Source organism: Oncorhynchus clarkii, chromosome 22 (assembly GCF_045791955.1).
Source record: "Oncorhynchus clarkii lewisi isolate Uvic-CL-2024 chromosome 22, UVic_Ocla_1.0, whole genome shotgun sequence".
NCBI classification, from domain to species: domain Eukaryota; kingdom Metazoa; phylum Chordata; class Actinopteri; order Salmoniformes; family Salmonidae; genus Oncorhynchus; species Oncorhynchus clarkii.
The window spans coordinates 15,614,919-15,636,042 of NC_092168.1; the positions used below are offsets into that span (position 1 = coordinate 15,614,919).

The window sequence follows — 21,124 nt, forward strand, 5'->3', positions numbered from 1 at the left end:
ATCACTAAATCCAATCAAATTTTATTGGTCAAATACACGTGATTTGCAGATGTTATTGCGGGTGCAGCAAAATGCTTGTGTTTCTAGCTCCGACAGTGCTGTAATATCTAACAAATTACACAACAATTACACAACATACACACCAATGGTCCTAACACACCAACACAGCCGGGAAGAGGGCACGACAATGCCTCTTCACCCTTAACTCAATCCATCACCCACCTATCTCCTACCCCACAACACTGACTCAGTATCGGTACACTTTGTATATAACCTGTATATAGCCTCGTTATTGTTATTTTATTGTGTTACAATTTTATTTTTTATCTATTTGTTAATTTGCCTACTTTTTAAGTACATTGTTGGGAAAGGGCTCGTAAGTAAGCATTTCTACATATATGACGGCGCATATGACAAATACAATTTGAAATGATTGAAGTGACATCAATAAGGGATCCTAGCTTTCACTTGGATGCACCTAGTCAGTCTGTGTCATGGAAAGAGCGGGTTTCCATTGTTTTGTATACATCTGGTATGTACAGACAATATGGACAGTAAATTAATAGAACTGGTTGATACAGCAGTCGTTATATTAGAGGAACCATGACTAGAATACAATATATACATAAAACAGTATGTAAACATTATTAAAGTGACCCGTGCTGTATGACTGTAGAGTACATAGAGCAGCAGCCTCTAAGGTGCAGGGCAGGGTATCGGGCGTAGGCCGACTAGTGATGACTGTTTAACAGTCTGATGGACTGGAGATATAAGCTGTTTTTCAGTCTCTGTGTCCCAGCTTTGATACACCTGTACTGTCTCTGACTTCTAGATGGTAGAAGGGTGAACAGGCCATGGCACAGGTGGTTGAGGTCCGTATTTTCTTGTCCTTCCTGTGACACCCACCTGGGGATATAGATGTCCTAGAGGGCAGCCAGTGTGCCACTGGTGATGCGTTGGCGTGACCGCACCACCCACTGGCGAGTCCTGAGGTTGCGGGCAGTGCAGGTGCCATACCAGGCAGTGATACGGCCCGACAGAATGCTCTCGATGGTGCATCTGTAGAAGTTTGGGATGTTCTTAGGGGCCAAGCCAAATTTCTTTAGCCTACTGAGGTTGAAGAGGTGCTGTTGCACCTTTTTCACTACGCTGTCAGTTTGAAGGGACCATAACAGGTCTTCAGTGATGTGCAAGCCAAGGAGCTTGAAGCTATTGACCCGTTCCATGGCAGCCCCATTGATATGGATGGTGGCGTGCTCTCTGTTGTCTCACATAGTTCACAATCAGCTCTTTCATTTTATGACGTTGAGGCAGAGGTTACTTTCTTCCCAGCACTCTGCCAGGGCTCTCACCTCCTCCCTGTAGGCTGACTCGTAATTGTTGGTAATCAGGCCTACAGTACCATCGTTGTGTCGTCAGCAAACTTGATGATTGCATTGGAGACGTGTTTAGCATACGCAGTCATGGGTGAACAGGGAGTACAGGAGGGGGCTGAGCACGGACCCTTGTGGGGCCCCCGTGTTGAGGACCAGTGTGGCGTAGGTGTCGTTGCCTACCTTCACAACCTGGGGTTGGCCCGTCAGGAAGTCTAGGACCCAGTTGCACAGGTAGGTGTACAGACCCAGAGCCCTGAGCTTAGTGATGGTCTTGGAGGGCACTATAGTGTTGGAGGTTGAGCTGTAGTCGATGAACAGCATTCTCACATACAGTGGTATCCCTCTTGTCCAGGTGGCATAGAGCAGTGTTCGGTGCAATTGCGATTGCGTCGTCCATGGATCTTTTGGGGTGGTATGCAAATTGTAGTGGGTTTAGGGTAAGGTGGAGGTGATATAATCCTTAACAAGCCTCTCAAAGCACTTCACGATGACAGAAGTGAGTTCTGTGGGGGGATAGTCATTTTGTTCAGTTACCTTCACATTCCTGGGTTTAGGAACAATGGTGGACATCTTGAAGTAAGTGGGGAAAGAGATAACTACACTCTGGATAACATAGAAAACGTCAAACGTTCTATAGATCCTCATTTTGATATGCTTGAGCAGCAGTCAAATAAATCATCCAATGAAACAGAGGAGAAATGTCCTTCCAAAGAATCAAACAAAACAATGGAAGAGGAGGCGATTACAACAATGTCAAAGAAGGACAGTGCATTGCTGGCAAGAATGAACATACAGCTATGAAAGCGTGATCTATTGCCCGGAGTAATAGAGGACATTGAAGCCCTCAAGGTAGGAATGGATTACAGCAACAAATTAATGGAAGAAATAAGGACTAAAAACAAAATATTGAAAGCGACAGTAGACTCCCTACACTCAACGACAGAGAAACTCCTGAGTGATAACACTCAAATGAAAGCAGAGCTACTTATACTTATATATATTTTTTTATACTGGGAGTGAAGGAGAATGAAAATTCTGGCAACAGAAGAAAAGGTGAAGGATTTCATGTCCAACAAACAGGTGAATAAAATTGATTTCCAAAGGGCGCATCGTTTTGGTCGAAGGGTTCCCCAGAAACCCTGGGCCATTGTTGCTAGACTATCCCATTACAAGACGAAGGTGGCCGTGATGGAAAGGGTTTAGGGAGTTGAAGGGCACACCATTCTCTATCAACGAACAACTCCCCCAAGAAATAAGAGAGATGACACATCCTTTATTCAATTTTTTTAAACAGAGCAGAGAACCAGAATGTGCGCTTAGTATTGGATAAACTGTATGTAATCAACCAGCTCTTCAGGGACTCAAAGTTTACAACGTGGCCTCCTAAGCTAGTTCCCAATACACAGAATTACACAACACTACACATTACCACACTACACCACACTACACAAAAACCACACTACAGCATTACAGCACTACAGCATTACACCACACTACACAAAAAAAAACGTTTATTCTCATCAACTTTTGGAAAGAACTGTTGTTGGTTTTTGGCTCCATCAGGCTACTAGGCCTCGAACAATCCATAACGGGCTAGGTGCCCTTACAGTCCTATAACCGTATTCTTATTCTTACTTATTCTTGAGTCTTGGACAATGCAGATGTAGATTCACGTTTGAGATAATCGGCAAAAGAAAACGGTTGATGATAGGCTTACTTTTTTACAGGACTGCACAAGCCTTAAAATGTTAAATAATGGTTTGGTGTTTATTCGTATTTGATCTAAACTGAATCTAAGGATCGGAACATAGTTATATTGTGGCTACTCAGATGTGAATCGGAACGAATAGTTTTGATATATTGATTCATTTCATAAGGTACATAAGATACAATATAAAAAACGTAAAGGATTTAATATAATAATGTGCTCCGACGCACATCGGCAATCCGTTAGGCCCATGGTCACCAGGGTCGGTGGAATCTGCCTGCTCACGGCTGGTAAATCAAAACAAACTAATGGTATGCTAAATTAAATTGGTAAAGCCAATAGTATCTGGTTTAAGAAAGTACGTTTTGCCTAGTCATCGTGGGGTACTGTGTGTAGATTGTTGAAGAAAAAAACAATATAATACATTTTAGAATAAGGCTGTAACATAAAAATAAAATGTGGAAAAAGTCAAGGGGAATACAGAAATACTTTCTGAAAGCACTGTATATGTCCATAAAAATGATGCGAGCGGATTCATGATTTCGATTGGTTGAAAAACGCTGGCTGTCTCATCCTGACTCGTTCATTACTATGGGACAGCTGGAGTTTCAATATTGAAACAATGTTGCAAATGTTGAAGAGACAGACAGTAAGGTCTGTTGTTGAAAACTAAATGTTAGTCGAAAAGAAATGTGAGGTAATGTCTAGATGCTTTTCATAGTGGAGACCAAGTTTTTGAATTGCTTGGCTGGGCTGATGAGACAGTGGATTGCACACTCAGATGGAACAGAGAAAATAGCCATTTAATGTCATAGATTTAGCTGGTGGTAACTTGTGGCATGGAAACAGTCTGGAATGCGGTTTTAACCAATCAGCATTCAGGATTAGACCCGCCTGTTGCAAAAATGTGGATGATGTATTATTTTTTGTGTTGTGATGTATAAATTGGATACCAATCATCAGTTTGGGGAAGGCCCTTTCCTGTTTCAGCATGACAATGCCCCCGTGCACAAAGCGAGGTCAATACAGAAATGGTTTGTCGAGATTAGTGGGGAACACAGGAGGCTGTTGAGGGGCGAACGGCTCATAATAGTGGTCCCAACGGCGCAAATGGAATGGCATCAAACACCAGGAAACCACGTCTTTGATGTAGTTGATACCATTCCACCTATTCCGCTCCAGTGATTACCATGAGCCCATTCTCCCCAATTAACGTGCCACCTACCTCCTGTGGTGTGATAAACTTGACTGGCCTGCACAGAGCCCTGACCTCAATCCCATGGAACACTGACTGCGAGCCAGGCCTAATCACCCAACATCATTGCCTGACCTCACTAATGCTCTTGTGGCTGAATGGAAGCAAGTCCCTGCAGCAATGTTCTAACATCTAGTGGAAAGTCTTCCCAGAAGAGTGGAGTCTGTTATAGCAGCAAAGGGGGGACCAACTCCATATTAATGCCCATGATTTTTCGATGAGAAGGTGCCCACATACCATTCGTAATGTACTGTATTTGTAATGCTAGAATATAACAAGGATGACATGTGAGCACATTTCTTTTGATATTTTTTTTTCTTCCAAATAGGCAACGTGCAAATAATGAACATTTTAAAAATGGTTCTTGTTTTCAATTTCTTTCTCTCGTTTTACTGACATTCTGATCTAATGAACTGAATGCATGCCTTTCCTCTATAGTGATTGTAGGAATGCGAATAAGTGAGCCTATAATGTTTACGCTGAATTTTTTATTTGGCAAACGGATCTAATGAACTGAACGAAATGGCCCGATATGGCTTTCCTTTGTTTTATTCGACAACTGACAACTTGCAAAGTGAGCCGATAATGAGCAGCTGTATACAGACTTGGTGAGATGTACTGTACATGGAGGAGGCTTAATCAAGCTAGTCGTCTTGATTACTTTCTTGTATCCTTCACGCTAGCACCAAAAGTAAAAACGTATTGATAGGGGGAAAAATGGGGTCGAACCCTCAAATAACTGGCATCCACATCACTCTTACAGAATTTCCACATATAAGCAAAGCCTACTGGATGACAACCTGTTTTTAACCAAAACAAAGGATTTTTACAACTGACTTTTTCCTGCATGAACATACGTACAGCAGATCCCCTTGTAGTGTAGGACACTTTAACATGTGGCTTTTAAAGGTCATGCAAATAAAAAAAATCTGTCAACAGAGTTCATATTATTAACAATGAAATATAATAAATAACAGTAGAGATAGAATGTTCAACATAGAAATGGAACCAAAAAGAATTGACAGAAACTTGTTACAAATGACTGAGTCATCTATTATTCACAAAATTATATTTTGGAAGGGGAAGCAAAGTAATTTAAGCATACATTCTCTTTTCAGTCTCCTCCATTTCCACTAACTGAAGTTAACTGTAAGGATTTTTTCCCTAGTAGTAGTGTAAAATTAACAGCTGTACAGAGAGACTTGCACGAGGGCCAAATTGCAGAGGAGGAACTTCTAGATGCAATTAAAGCCTTTAGGCCATGGAAAACTCCAGGGCTGGATGGCATACCAGTTGAGGTACAGTATAGGAAACCTTCTTTGATCTACTCAAATATCCACTACTAGCATGTTTTAACCACTCCTATAAAAATTTTAAACTTGCAGGTACTCAGCAAGGTCTGATTTCATTATTACTGAAACAGGACCCAGGTGGTATGTATAAAGAACCGGCCTATCTAAAATACTGGAGGGCCCTTACAGTTCAGTGTTGTGATGCGAAAATCCTAGCAAAATGCATAGCACATAGGATTAAAAAGGTGTTGTCGGATATTATCCATCCTGATTATTTATCCTGATCATGGAAGATACATTGGACATAATATAAGACAAGTACTTGAAACAATAGAACACTAAGATAAATCTAGGAAAAAAGGTCTGGCATTCATAAAATATATAATATTTTTGATAAAGTACAACTATAATGTATATATAAATGCCTGGACTATTTTGATTTTGGAGAATCTCTTAAAGTTATAAATAGTAACCCCAGGTGTAAAATAGTAAATAATGGCTACTTCTCAAAAAGTATTACACTGTCAAGAGGAGTCAAACAAGGTTGTCCACCGTCAGCATAGCTATTTATTATGGCCCCCAAATGTTTGCTATTAAAATCAGGTCCAACAACAATATAGAGGGGCTAGAAATCCAGGGCTTAAAAACAAAGGTGACTCAAATGTCCTCTTAAATCCAAAATCTGGATCCTTGCACAGCCTCATAGAGGATCTGATAATTTTTCTTGATTACAACCAAACTATGATACGTGTACCATTTTATGTATTGGAATCGCTAAAAAAAACTTTTACATTACCATGTAGTTTACCAATAAAATGGTCTGATGGTGAAGTGGACATACTTGGTTTTCATATCCCTAAAGTAATAAAAGAACTTACTACAACACATTGTTACAGAAATTTAGCAAAAATAGATACAATCTTGCTACCATGGAAAGTAAAATACCTCTCTATTTGTGCAAAAATCACCGTAATAAATGTTTTGCTCATATCCCAGTTGACCTATTTACTTACGGCCTTGCCTACGCCGAATGTTTTGTCTTTTAAATTACTTGAGCAAACATATTTCCCTTCATTTGGAATGGCAAGCCAGACAAAATAAAACATGGTTATTTATACAATGAATATGAGTTCGGGAGGGAGCTAAAATTATTAAACATTAAAGCATTAAACATCTCACTAAAAGCATCAGTCATAAAAAAGTTATACTTAAACCCAAACTGGCTCTCCAGTAAGAATGTCTCATCCCTTGTTCAAAAATGTACTTTTTCTCTTCATCCAGATTATAAACTCTCACTTTCAGTTAATGGACATTTTTTTTTAAATATCACCCTTTCTAAAACAAGCCATACAAAGCTGGTTGAAATTCCAGTTTCATCCTGCAGAAAAGACAGAACAAATATTACAACAAATAATATGGCTACATTTAAATATGCTAATTGATTAAAAAAAACATGATGTATGATTTTTTTAAAGGAATTATCTTTGTTACATTTGCAGTTGACAAACATATATTTACATGAAATGGTTCGGTCCTGCCCCCTGCCCCCGAACAGTACTTGCTAGCAGCGAATTGCGAGTGAGGAGTGTCGGTGGAGCATCATGTCTCAGCTTCCTAATGAATAATCTGGCTTCCAAAAATGAAAAGAAAGAAAGAAAAAGACAGGAGAGAGAAAAGAAAGGACGACAGTATGTCACCCGATTTCTCAGAAAGGAAGGTGGGTGTCGTCTGTGAGTGGTGGAAATGAACCTGTTAGCTTAGTTCATGGTGAAATAGGCTGCTTTTGCTCCCCTAACATGACTTACTTAATATCTTCACAGAAAATGTTGAGTATTTATATTTTGCTCCTCTTTTAGCTGATATTTAATCAATGCAGGCAAACTTTTAGCAAGCTATTCATACTAAATCAGTTGTCCCTGCCCCTGCCTGGTGCCAGGCCCAACAGATGCAGCTTCAGGCTCAGCAGCCCAGTCTCCCCATACCCCTGAACCAGCCCTACTCCCAACTGAAGAAGGAGGTTAGCAGCATTGTGTTGAATGACATGACATTTGGCATAATTGCAGGTACTGTAATGCATTTAGGACAGGAGTGTGATTCTCTAGTCAGGAAAAATCTCACTTGCCACAGAGGCAGCCAATATCAGAGCCTTAAAGGAAGAGATGCAGGCTCTTAGAGATGGATGGGGGTCTCTCCTGATTGCAATGCAAATGGATGTTGCACCTCAATTTAACAAGGAACACAGCCACCAGAGGAACAGATTCCATGATGAGACCTCTCAAGAGGATTTTTTTTAACCTTTATTTAACTTGGCAAGTCAGTTAAGAACAAATTCTTATTTCCAATGACAGCCTAGGAACAGTGGGTTAACTGCCTGTTCAGGGGCAGAACGACAGATTTGTACCTTGTCAGCTTATGGATTTGAACTTGCAGCCTTTCGGTTACTAATCCAACACTCTAACCACTAGTGCAGCAGCTGTGTTTCAGAACACAGTGTTTTTTACTGCTATGGACAACATCATAAGTGACTTGGACACAAGGTTCCACACTACTGTAAAAATTGTTTTAAAAAATTATGCTGTTCTGAAAGTTGGGCAGATTAGTGAGGATAAAGTCCCGTCTGTGTGCCAACCACTGATCATGGAGTATTCCAGAGATCTTACACCTGAGTTTCAACATGAAGTAAGACACCACTTTCCCCCCTAACTTGTCCCCGCTTGGTCTCCTGAATGCAATTTGTAAGATGCAGCTGCAAAGCATTTTTGGAGAAGTGTGCATTGCTTTACGTATATTTCCACACTGCCTGTGACTGTTGCTGATGGCGAGAGAGCTTTCAGTAAGCTAACACTGATAAACTATTTTAGGTCCACTATGTCCCAGGACAGGCTTTGCAATCTTGCCATGCTGTCCATTGAAAGTCAGTTAGCTAGAAAGCTGGACTTCAAAGACTTGATCAAGAAGGCTCGGTGCTGGGCTCTTGGTGAGTAAGGCTGAGCAAGGGCCAATGATAACTGTTCAATGGCATGGCTATGGATATTGGATCACTACACACGATGCCCACAAGCTGAGAACAAGACTGAGAACAGACTAAGAACAAGATGTATCTCAAAGTCATGGCTGGATTTTCACAAAATTTGTTGTGCACAATCAAGAACCCAAGTGGAAGAAACCTATTGATTTGGTGACCTTTTGACCTTTCTTCTAGTGCCACAATCAGACCTTTTCATGTTTTCCATTTTCCATTTCCACTTTTACAGCTGTTTATTTTCTAATTGGTATGTATACTTAGTTAAAAAAATCTGCTGCTGATTTTAGTATTTTGTTTCTTATATCATTCTATAGTTGATAATATACATGTATTTTAATTGAAGAGGTTAATGTATATTTAAGTTATATTTATTTTAAGTTATTCATTAATGTTTAAAAAAAATTCCATTCAAGAATTTTAGCAATAAAATTATATTTAGACAGTAAAATATGGCCTTTAGCACATTTCTTATAGAGGGTATCAGTCTTGCATCAAATCGTGAATTCCACTGTATGCAAAATGTTACATGCATGTCTGAACAGTGTTATATTTTCACAGCTCACTGTCAGTAAATATTGTACAGCAAATATTGGACTACAATAGAGTTGCAAGCCTGCAAAGGTAGAGTCATTTAAAACTTTGAACTGGTCGATTTGGTTTTGGAGGTGTGTCGTTACAGCAATTGCGCAGGGTTGGTTGTGGCCTGTGGACGTGGGGCCCAATGTGATCTTTTCATGGGGCACAAAATCCCTGGCAGCGCCCCTGGCTGTACGGTATCTACCTAGATGTAATGTATATCAAAATATCACATGACTTTATTCTTGCTATGTACAGTTCTGTAGAAAAAAAGTGCCTTGTATGTAAAATGTGGGTAGAATATACATGTAAAAAAATATGTAGTAGTGGGTCAATTTTGCTAAAAAAAAAATAAAACTACAATGACCATAATCCACTGCACACCTGCTTGTCCGGTCTGTGTTATTTTAAGCCTGCTACTGAAGAAAATGCATAGTGCATTTAATGTAAACAAATGTATCGAAACCTAAATAGAAAAACCGTAAAAGCACTAATTGTGCAGCGCTAATTGCTAGTTTGTTTGTGCATGTCCATGTTCCCAGTCACCTTGCTGTGATTAAATGCAGTGGTTCACGCTTTCAGTTTTGTGTGAATCCTGCCATCTATACAGGGTTTTTGGTTTGGATAAGTTATAACCGTCACAGTAGGAACAACATACTCTATGCATTGCCTGATGTACCCAGTCACAGAGTTGGTGCATACGTTGATACTATTCCCAGAGGAGACCCAGAACATTCACTAGTCAGCAGGATCAAAACAGTCTTGAAGCATAGATATTCTGATTGGTCGGACCAATGTTGAACAGTCCTCACCATGCATGCTTCCAGTTTAAGTTTCTGCCTGTAGGTGAGGAGGAGCTGGATCGAGATGTGATCTGATTTGCAGAAGAGTGGGTAGTGGAGGGTCTTGTAGCCGTCCCGGAAGGGAGAGTAACAATGATTAATCGTGTTATCGCAGCGTGTAGCACAGGAGATGTGTTGGTACAAAATCGGGAGCATTTTCCTCAGATTTCCTTTATTAAAGTCACTAGCATTGTTATTCACCAGGCTGGTGAGTGACATAATTGTTGCAGCAGTATTGCCTTCTTTAGTTTTGATCTCTAAGAAGTAGAGGTGAGAAGTGATTCTATCAAAACAAAATTAGCTTCTATTTACCCTCTGCTTGTCACTGTCTCTCCTCCCCTCTCAACCCCTTTATACTCGCCTCTCCTCTACTTGACTTTCCTGAGATATTTTACACTGTGAGAATACGCTTTCTTATTATAAAGTTTGTTTTGTAATGGAAGGTTTTTGGGACTTGCACCCAGACCTACAACATCTGAGAAATTCATGATCATGATCCAACCCCTAGATTCCGAGAAGTACACTGGTCGCCGGAGATTATCCTGTATAAAGTTATTCTCTGTGCTTCTCGGTGCCTGGCTGAGATACTGAATTCGAGGCATCTCAACAGCCAATTAGAATCTCACACCGCTGAGCTGAATAAAGGGGACACAATACTCTTGGGATGAGGGATAGCCTTTGCTCTCCTAATGCACATGGATGAAAGCGTTTCGCTCAGAAGTAGGGCTTTTATGAAGGTTTGCCAATTAATGTGTCTGAGTGTTTGGAGTGTGTGTACGTTTATTGATGTACTTTCACGTCACTGTGTCTGGGTCTATGTCTATTCCATAAAAAAATTGCTAACAGCAGGTTTTTGCTTATGACATATGCTGTTTTTTTATGTTGGGCTCCCAAGTGGCGCAGCGGTCTAAGGCACTGCATCTCAGTGCAATCGGCATGACTGCAGTCCCTGGTTTGAATCCAGGCTGCATCACATCTGGCCGCGATTGGGAGTCCCATAGGGCGGCGTACAATTGGCCCTGCGTCGTCCGGGTTTGGCCAGGTAGGCCGTCAATGTAAATAAGAATTTGTTCGTAACTGACTTGTCTAGTTAAATAAAGGTAACATTTTTTTAAGTGTTTGGATTGTACACAGCACATACACATACACACACTCACAGAGGAGACAAAATATGCATTTTATTTTTTTCTGAATTCACAGGTGGCAAAATCACTTAAAATGGTCTTTATTCCTTTTACTCCTCTGGAATCACTGTGGGGTATCACGGGTCACTCCACAGTAGCATAAGTGATGCACACACTAGAGGTCTTCACAGGTCCAGGTGGACCGGATATACCAGAGACCCGAGCCCGATTCAAATTCTAACTTGTCCTTCGGGTCTGGGTCGGGTTCTGTTTGAATGTCATCGGGTTACGGGTCTATGTAACTATAGCTTGTGGACCCAAATGGACCGGCTCTGCATAGCCTATAGCATATTTGTTTTTACACCAATAAGGTGAATTTATTGACTTATAGAAGTCATTGCCAACATACAATATAAAGACCTATTCATTAACCAGAACAGCAACTTGGCTGATAAACATTTTAAAAAATGTCACTCGGGTCCAATCGGTTCGGGTCTGATTATTCCTGGGTCTGTTCGAGACCGGGTCCCCTTTTTTTCATATCGGGTCCATTCTGGTCAGGTCTGATTGTCCTCGGGTCCGTTCGGGTCCTGGGCCAACTTTTTGGACCCGTGAAGACCTCTAGCACACATAGAAAAAGACATGGATGGTGATTCACGAGCCAGCCAGTGAACCATTAGTTAGCTCTCTAACCACTCCTATGATGCAGTGCTTTACCCCTGCAATACCCACAAATCACCTGAGTGTTGACTGGTAGTCATCTGGGAATCACGTGACAGATAACTGAGAATCACTTGTGTGACACCTGAATATCACACACTCAGCCTGTATCCTCGTTGACGCTCTGCTTGCAAATTGGCAGATCAATCTCCCCATGCTACATACAGTTTCTTTATCTGTCCATGACTAGTAATCCAAAATGGCCCGCTCCTCTCATTCTCCTCTCCGCGGGAGAAACTGTTACAGACTGTTACAGAAACAGATGGGAGGTCACAAGGCATGTGGCCGAGATGGTTAGAGAAACAACATCTTCAATTAAATCTCTCCCTCCCTCCATCTATTTACTTCATTACTTATATTTGTTCCCCCAGAAGCTCCTTGGCTGCCCAGCCAGCTGGCGGTCAGTTCAACCCACGCCTCCTCCTGATTGATTGATAATTATGAGCCGCGGTGACGGCGCCTCGTCAAGCTGTCTGAGTCAAACAAAGCCTTTGACTTTCACTCCATTACACAGTCACCCTCCGAGACCTGCGCCAACCTTTTTATTTTCTCACCCTCCCTTGTTTCTGTATCTCCGCTCCTAAAGTTCTTGATTTCCAGTGACATTTAAATTATGCAAATGGGGGTGTAAATGAAAGAGGTCGTCTGGGCACCATCGTGAGTCTAATGGGGTTGTCTGAAATGGCCGCCTCCTAACAGCTGATTGCCTGAGTGGGGACTGAGTCATGTTTCTCCTCAGCCAAGGGCTTTGATTTCAGTATATTTTTTCTTATAGTTAGAAGGCTCAGTGAGTTATACCAGTTGGAGTACTTAACTTCACTTTGATTAGGGCTCTTGGGGTTCATTTTAGAAAGAAATGTACTTTCGTGTAACGATCAGGAGATATATAAAAGGGGCAACAGTTGAACCTTGAGGAACTCCTAATTTAAGTAGTTGATTTTGTAAATGTCCATTATCTGAGTTTTTCTCCATATACTGCTGGGAATCAGATGTCAATAATTATCCTTGCCAGCTATAAGAACTGACAGAATACCTACACATGTCATTGTGACATGCAACCTCACTCAACTTTCCTCTCTAGATTATGCTGCTGATAGACTTCTGGCAGCAAAGCTCGGGAAAGTGTCAAATATAGTCAAATATAATCTTCCCCCTGTTCTCTCACACACTTCCTCTCCTGCCTGTGGAGTGGGTAACAGGTGTGATATCCCGCTTTATTAGCTGGGTGCTCTCCCATATATGACAATGACTTCAAATTAAATCCCAAGTTCAAAAACACTGGGAACTGATGGAACTCCAAAATGTTTGAAAAAAATAAACACGTCTGATGAAGATCATGCGGCTGAAACACTTCTTGCAGCAAAGCTGGTGAAAGCGTGAAGTCAAATATAATCTTCCCCATTCTCTCAAACACAGTCGCCCTCTCCTGCCTCTCCCGATTTACCATTCCCCTCACCCCGGCACACCCAAGGGGTCAAAATCCTTTTTTGAATTGTCTTCCATCTCATTTATCTCCTATCTAATAATCCTGCGTCTCCCGGGTAAGTGGAAGTGGGGTGGTGAGGAACGGGGCCCGCTCATTCTCTCTCCTGGAGAGGTAATCAGCATAGACAGGAGAGAATTAGTGTGTTGATCTGTATTCCCTAGTGCTGGTGCTTATAAACACGATGGATGCTAATGCAGACTGAACGACTGTATGAACACCCCACCACCACATAGAAGCCTACTTCTGAATATATTACATAACCCCACCGCCACGTAGCAGACGACCACCTGAATATGTTTTACATTTGTACATTTGAGTAATTTAACAGACGCTGTTGTCCAGAGTGACTTACAGGAGCAATTAGGGTAAAGTTCCTTTGCTCAAGGGCATATCGACAGACGTTTCACCTAGTTGACTTTATTGCAAGACCGCAACGCCACATAGAAGCCTACCTCTGAATATACTACATGTTACATGAACACCAAGCATGCCTCGCTATCAATGGTTTATTGATTGACTAATGATTACACAGCTGACATAGTATATTATGCACAACCTTACGTGTGAGTGAAGTATGCTCGTACACAGGGCTCAAAATCATTGGTAGCATTTGTGCTCCTAACTTAGGAGCACCACACAACATTTAGGAGTACCAGAAACATGTTTTGTATTTTTTATTATTGAGATATAGCCTACGTTGGGCCTATATGAATCCTACGTACTTATTGCTGTGCCATCAAATGTTTGCATATACTGGTAAAGCTACCAGGTAGTTAATAGGGCAAAAAATCTCAACAAGATTTTTCAACCAACTATTGCGATATATTGTAGATTAAAACACTTGGGTCAACTGTTGGAATCATAGACATATTATGATTATTCTAATTATATGTTTGATGTAGTTTGGCATGACAATTAATGAAAAAGCCAGGTAGGAATTATGACAAGGTAGGAAGCAAAGTGTTGGTCAGTGTTTCCCAGGGGAACCTAATCACATTTGAATAGAGTTGCATTTAGACAAATATTTTAGAACAGGCTATCTAATTGAGAACATCCCGTTGCACAGACACCATGCTGACCCATACCGAAACCTAATATATTGACATACAATACCAATCTTAATGAGATTCTTAATGAGACACCTACTCATTCAAGGGTTTTTCTTTATTTGTAAAATGTTGTACATTATAGAATAATAATAGACATCAACACCATGAAATAACACATATGGAATCATGTAGTAACCAAAAAAGTGTTAAACAAATCAAAAAAATATTGTATATTTGAGATTCTTCAAAGTAGCCACCCTTTTCCTTGATGACAGCTTTGAACGCTCTTGGCATTCTCTCAACCAGTTTCATGAGATAGTCACCTGGAAGGCATTTAAATCAACAGGTGTGCCTTGTTAAAAGTTCATTTGTGGAATATATTTCCTTCTTAATGTGTTTGAGCCAATCAGTTGTCACTTGTTGTGACAAGGGCGGTGTGGTATACAGATGATAGCCCTATTTGGTAAAGTCCATATTATGGCAAGAGTAGCTCAAATAAGCAAAGAGAAATGGCAGTATGTCATTACTTTAAGACATGAAGGTCAGTCAATACGGAACATTTCAAGAACTTTGAGTTTCTTCAAGTGCAATTGCAAAAACCATCAAGTGCTATGATGAAACTGGCTCTCATGAGGACCGCCACAGGAAAGGAAGACCCAGAGTTACCTCTGCTGCAGAGGATAAGTTAATTAGAGTTAACTGCACCTCAGATTGCAGCCCAAATAAATGCTTCACAGAGTTCAAGTCACAGACACATCTCAACACCAACTGTTCAGTGGAGACTGTGTGAATCAGGCCACCATAGTCGAAATGTTGCAAAGAAACCACTACTAAAGACAAATTTGAGATTTTTGGTTCCAACTGTGGTGTCTTTGTGAGAATGGTTGAATGTATACTGCCACTGTGTCTTCTTATTGTCTCGAACTTAGGCATATATCACAGTCACAAGGCGTATGAAGTAACAAGTTATAGAGCAAACAACGCAGTTTTCACAACACATTCAGTATGTTGTAATGTTTTTTTCTGGCTTCCCCAGGGATTTTACCATGCACCACTTATGCTCAACAGTTTCCTATGTGTATCAAGAACTGTCCACCACCCAAAGGACATCCAGCCAACTTGACACAACTGTGGGAAGCTTTGGGGACAGCATCCCTACAGAATGCTTTCGACACCTTGTAGGGGAAAGGAAAGGGGGATACCTAGTCAGTTGTACAACTGAATGCACTCAACTGAAATGTGTCTTCCACATTTAACCCAACCCCTCTGAATCAGAGAGTTGCAGGGGGCTTCCTTAAACGACATCCACGTCATCGGAGCCCAGAGAACAGTGGGTTATCTGCCTTGCTCAGGGGCAGAATGACAGATTTGAACTTTGTCAGCTCAGGGATTCGATCCAGCAGCCTTTCGATTTCTGGCCCGTTGCTCCTACCCGCCAGGCTACCTGCCGCCCCTGGGAATATATTATAATACATGAGTTCCCTTATGGGGATCTACATCAAATCAAATCAAACCACCAGTAGTAGCAACTAGTGTTAGCACTAACGTTTGCTTTGCCCTAGCTAGTGCACTTAGCTAAATGGAATTTAGCTAGCCAGCTAGCTAATAAGCAATAAGCATTAGTGATTAGCAGTATTTTAGGCACATGCCAGCTTCCTTAAACTAACTTGCGTTTCACCGAGGGCAAGATACACAAACTAATAATATAATAGAGAAAACTCGTGGATTCATATTTAGAAGCAATGCGGAAAGCCGCATCGTTCTTGTTTTGCAATAATATGTTGAGTGCATGAATTGACAGCATGCTGAGGGAATAAACAGCATGGAGGAACTGTGTGCTGCCTGCTTGTGATACTTGGTGGGGGTGGGGCTTGGTGGGGGTGGGGCTTGGTGGGGGTGGAGCTTGGTGTGCGTGGCAGGTGTCATTCTGTCTTGTTTGAGAAGAGCTGAGGGAAAATATCATTACTCATTTATCATTTTTTTAAACATTTTATTTTAGTTGTACTGGTACTCCCAAAATAAAACGGGTCGCACAGCAAAATATTTTGTTGGTCGCACTTTAGAGCCCTTATTTCATACTTTCAAGTGAGAAAATGACACGTTGAAATGGAGCCGGTAATGTGTATAATCAGATGTGTCGTATTACTGCAATGTAATGGAACAATAAGCAAATACACATGGCAGTGTGAGAGAGAGAGACAAATGGAGCGTGCAGCCGGGATAGCACTTACCATGATAATTGCTTTCAACTGGTTTTGTCTGTGTTTTTGAGCCCTGGGCTCAATAGTTCAGAGAGATAAAGAGGGGTGAGTTGGGGGAGAGAGGGAAGGAAGTAAAAAGGAGATAACAAGTTAGAGAACAAAAGGTGCAGGGCATTTTCAATCCCAATGATACTGACCACTTGTGATTAGCTTCTGTTTGTCTCAGGGTAATGATGCGTGACTTATTGATGACTGCCGAAGGAGGAGGAATAATTAAAGGCACAGTGCAGTCAAAAACGTGATTTTCTGTGTTTAATACAGTATATATTTTCACACTGTGAGGTTGAAATAATACTGTGAAAGTGTGAAAATTACGATAATGTCCTTTTAGTGATATACTGCTTTCACGCAGGATTTACGGTATTTTTGCCTGGAAACGTGTTTGGCCAATGTTTATACGACTCCCTTACAAACAGGCCAATTTGACCACATTCTTGCCTGCATACGCCTTTTATAGCTCCTGTGCCGTCATGCCGGTGACGAGTAGTAGGGGTGTGCAGATATGGGTGGGCCTCTATTTGAATAAATCAATTGAGAATAAACACCAGAAAAAAATCATCTATATTCAATTTGTTTAAGCAGGTCCTAAGAAACATAAGACTAATACAATATATTATCAGAAGAAAAGAATGCCATATTTGGAGTTTAATTAGACCTTTGTTACGGTCCTGTGCAGCCAAGGCTGCTCCATCCAATTGAAAGCAATAGTTAGTTATTTTGCTAATTAAACAGACAAAACACCTACCCGATCACAGTCAACACACACATATTTTATAGTAAGTATATAATGTAACAGAATAAAATAATATGTTTCCCGCACAGCAACACGGGGAAGTACGTGAAACCACTGCCACATAGAAAGGCCATCCTTTTTGGATCCATGTTTCATCTCTGTCCTATGTACACTTTGTGTACACTTTGTTTGGGACCAGGCGTAGAGACCTATCTTCATGTGAGTCTCCTGTTCATATTTCACAACCTCTGCAGGCTTTTGGAGTTGCATAGGCTATACACGATCGAGCAAAATAATAGGCCTACTCTTGATTTAGGCTACATTATTGCATACTAAATGTTTCTGATCAGTGATATATGACCCAACTAATAGATGAGCCATACAACTTCCACTTATTTGCCCAGCCAGAAGCCATTTAACCAAATAGCCTGTACAGACAGAGATTCAGTGAAACAAAATCACATTGATTGATTATCAAACAAGTCAGCCTTTTGGTCGGGAGTAGGCCTAGGCTACTACCTAACATGGCAAAATGTTCTAAATAAACTAGTCAAGATGATCAACTAGTCAAGATCAACCAGCCAACTAGTCAAGATGATCATGAGCAGCACTCACCTTAACTTAGCTAACATTTCCCCAGCTTAATTGTAGTCTAACTAATATCCAAATGGAAATTTAGTGAAAACAGAATTCAGACATTGAATGATGTATCAAGACTAGTCGCCGCGCTTGTTTCAAAGCAGCATGGTGGCGATGTCCCAATCAAAACTGTGCTGAAATGATCCGGTAGTGGACAACACTATGCATGGATGGAATGACTTTGGGAGTTTCACTAAGTGAAATGATCCGGTAGTGGACAACACTATGCATGGATGGAATGACTTTGGGAGTTTCACTAAGTGAAATGATCTGGTAGTGGACAACACTATTCATGGATGGAATGACTTTGGGAGTTTCACTAAGTGAAATGATCCGGTAGTGGACAACACTATGCATGGATGGAATGACTTTGGGAGTTTCACTAACTGAAATTATCCGGTAGTGGACAAACACTATGCATGGATGGAATGACTTTGGGAGTTTCACTAAGTCACTATTTGATACATGCCTTCAATTGCATTAGCCTACTTTATTCCAATATTTCCGTCATTCTGTGCTATTTATTCCCTCAGTAATTATTTATGGACCCATCCAGTATTGGTTAAGGAAACAGCGCTTAGTGGTGAGCTATGCCAAGTTTAAAACGGCCAAAAGGATAGTAAAACTTGCACTACGTAGCAACCATCAAGAGTTTAACAGCATAGTACGTGCCAATGCCGACTCAGCAAGTTTCATACTAAGCCGTAGGCAGAACTTTACCGAAATGATCAAATGAAATAACATTTTATTAGTCACATGCTCTGAATACAACCTTACCGTGAAATGCTTACTTACGAGCCCCTAACCAACAATGCAGTTTTAAAAAAATACAGATAAGAATAAGAAATAAAAACTAACAAGTAATTAAAGAGCAGCAGTAAAATAACAATAGCGAGACTGTATACAGGGGGGTACCGGTGCACAGTCAATGTGCCGAGGCACCGGTTAGTTGATGTAATATGTACATGTAGGTAGAGTTATTAAAGTGACTATGCATAGATGATAACAACTGAGAGTAGCAGCGGTGTAAAAGGGGGGGGGGGGGGGGGACAATGAAAATAGTCTGGGTAGTCATTTGATTAGATGTTCAGGGGTCTTATGGCTTGGGGGAAAAAGCTGTTTAGAAGCCTCTTGGACCTAGACTTGGCGCTCCAGTACCGCTTGCCGTGTGGTAGGTTGTTTGGAGGAAATAAACGTTTATGCTTTCATACTGGCAATACCTTTCAGATATGAAGAAAAGGCTAAAAAAAAGTTTGACGATATGGTAAAGTTGGTGAAAAAGCATCTTAGTATGAAAGGGATATAAGAGATGGAAATTTGAGCCTGTTTAGGTGGGATGGAGTTTTGGGTTGCCTGGTGACATCAATTAGTTAATAGGCCAATAAGAAAGAGAGTTCCAAACCTCTTTCCCATAACAGCTAGTTTTCAGTTTTCACCAACTCACTCAGACCAATCCCAGACAGTTCTAGCAACATTTTTGCTTGAGAAAATGCTCTCTGCTAAAGAAGCCATTTTTTGTAAAAAAATTTTTGCAATTTTAACTGAAAACAACATAATCCCTACCAAATCCAAAACATTATATCAAATGTTATCGTATTTTAACGCTGTTGTTTATTTTTCCTCCTCAGGATCACTTTTTGCCACCTCCCCTTCCAGAGTAAATGGCTGTACGTGGGCACAGAGCGTGGCAACACACACATCGTCAACATCGAGTCCTTCGTTCTGTCTGGATACGTCATCATGTGGAACAAGGCCATAGAATTGTGAGTTGAATCATCTAACATACACAAATGTTCAATAGTCAATGATAACCTAATGATGACGACTACTGTAGGATGACGTTGAGTTGAGAGCTGTTATGAAGTTCTTGTTGTGTGGGTGATAATATTCTGAGGATTGTTGTAATGATGATGACCATAATGATGATAATGTTCTATTCTATTTAATACTGAGTTCACGGCAGTGACAATGGTCTTGTTGGGTGGATGATAATATAATGATCATGATGACAATGATGATGATGATGATGATGACAGTGACTAGCCAGGCAATTCAGGCCACAGAAGGCCTGGTATTTAGTTAGTTGAAGCCATATACCTATATTTACAGAGTTGGGCCAACTTTTCGAATGTTGAAAATGGTTCTGATTCCAGAAATTCAGTTACATAGCATTGTTTTAATATTCCCTGTGTAATGTTAATGGGGGTGCTAACATGGGTGCCATATAATTTTGTAGTCTAAATGCATCATAATGCAGAAACCGCAATATCCCAAGTAACTCTAAATACATTTGAAGTCGGAAGTTTACACACACCTTAGCCAAATACATTTAAACTCAGTTTTTCACAACTCCTGACCTTTAATCCAAGTAAAAATGTCCTGTCTTAGGTCAGATAGGATCACCACTTTATTTTAAGAATGTGAAATGTCTGAATAATAGTAGAGAGAATTATTTAGTTCAGCTTTTGTTTATTTCATCACATTCCCAGGGGGTCAGAAGTTCACATACACTCAATGAGTATTTGGTAGCATTGCCTTTAAATTGTTTATCTTGGGTCAAACATTTCGGGTAGCCTTCCACAAGCTTCCCACAATATGTTGAGTGAATTGTTGCCAATTCCTCCTGACAGAGCTGGTGTAACTGAGTCAGGTTTGTAGGCCTCCTTGCCCGCACAAACGTTTTTAGTTCTGCCCACAAATGTTCTATAGGATTGAGGTCAGGGCTTACCTTGACTTTGTTGTCCTTAAGCCATTTTGCCACAACTTTGGAAGTATGCTTGGGGTCATTGTCCGCATGGAAGACCCATTTGCGACCAAGCTTTAACTTTCTACTGATGTCTTGAGATGTTGCTTCAATGTATGCACATAATTTTCCTTTCTCGTGATGTCATCTATTTTGTGAAGTGCACCAGTCCCTCCTGCAGCAAAGCACCCCCACAACATGATGCTGCCACCCCGTGCTTCACGGTTGGGATGGCGTTCTTCGGCTTGGAAGCGTCCCCCTTTCTCCTCCAAACATGACAATGGTCATTATGTCC

The 21,124-nt window shown here is 40.8% G+C and overlaps 1 protein-coding gene across 1 annotated transcript in view; it reads left to right on the plus strand.

Annotated features, from left to right (window-relative positions):
• Window positions 1-21,124, plus strand: part of LOC139380471 (syntaxin binding protein 5L) — a 230,080-nt gene that overhangs the window by 122,283 nt on the left and 86,673 nt on the right. Inside the window, exon 5 of the mRNA XM_071123162.1 lies at window positions 19,715-19,849. Coding sequence (XP_070979263.1) covers window positions 19,715-19,849 — 135 coding nt within the window. The remainder of the gene's footprint in view (window positions 1-19,714; window positions 19,850-21,124) is intronic.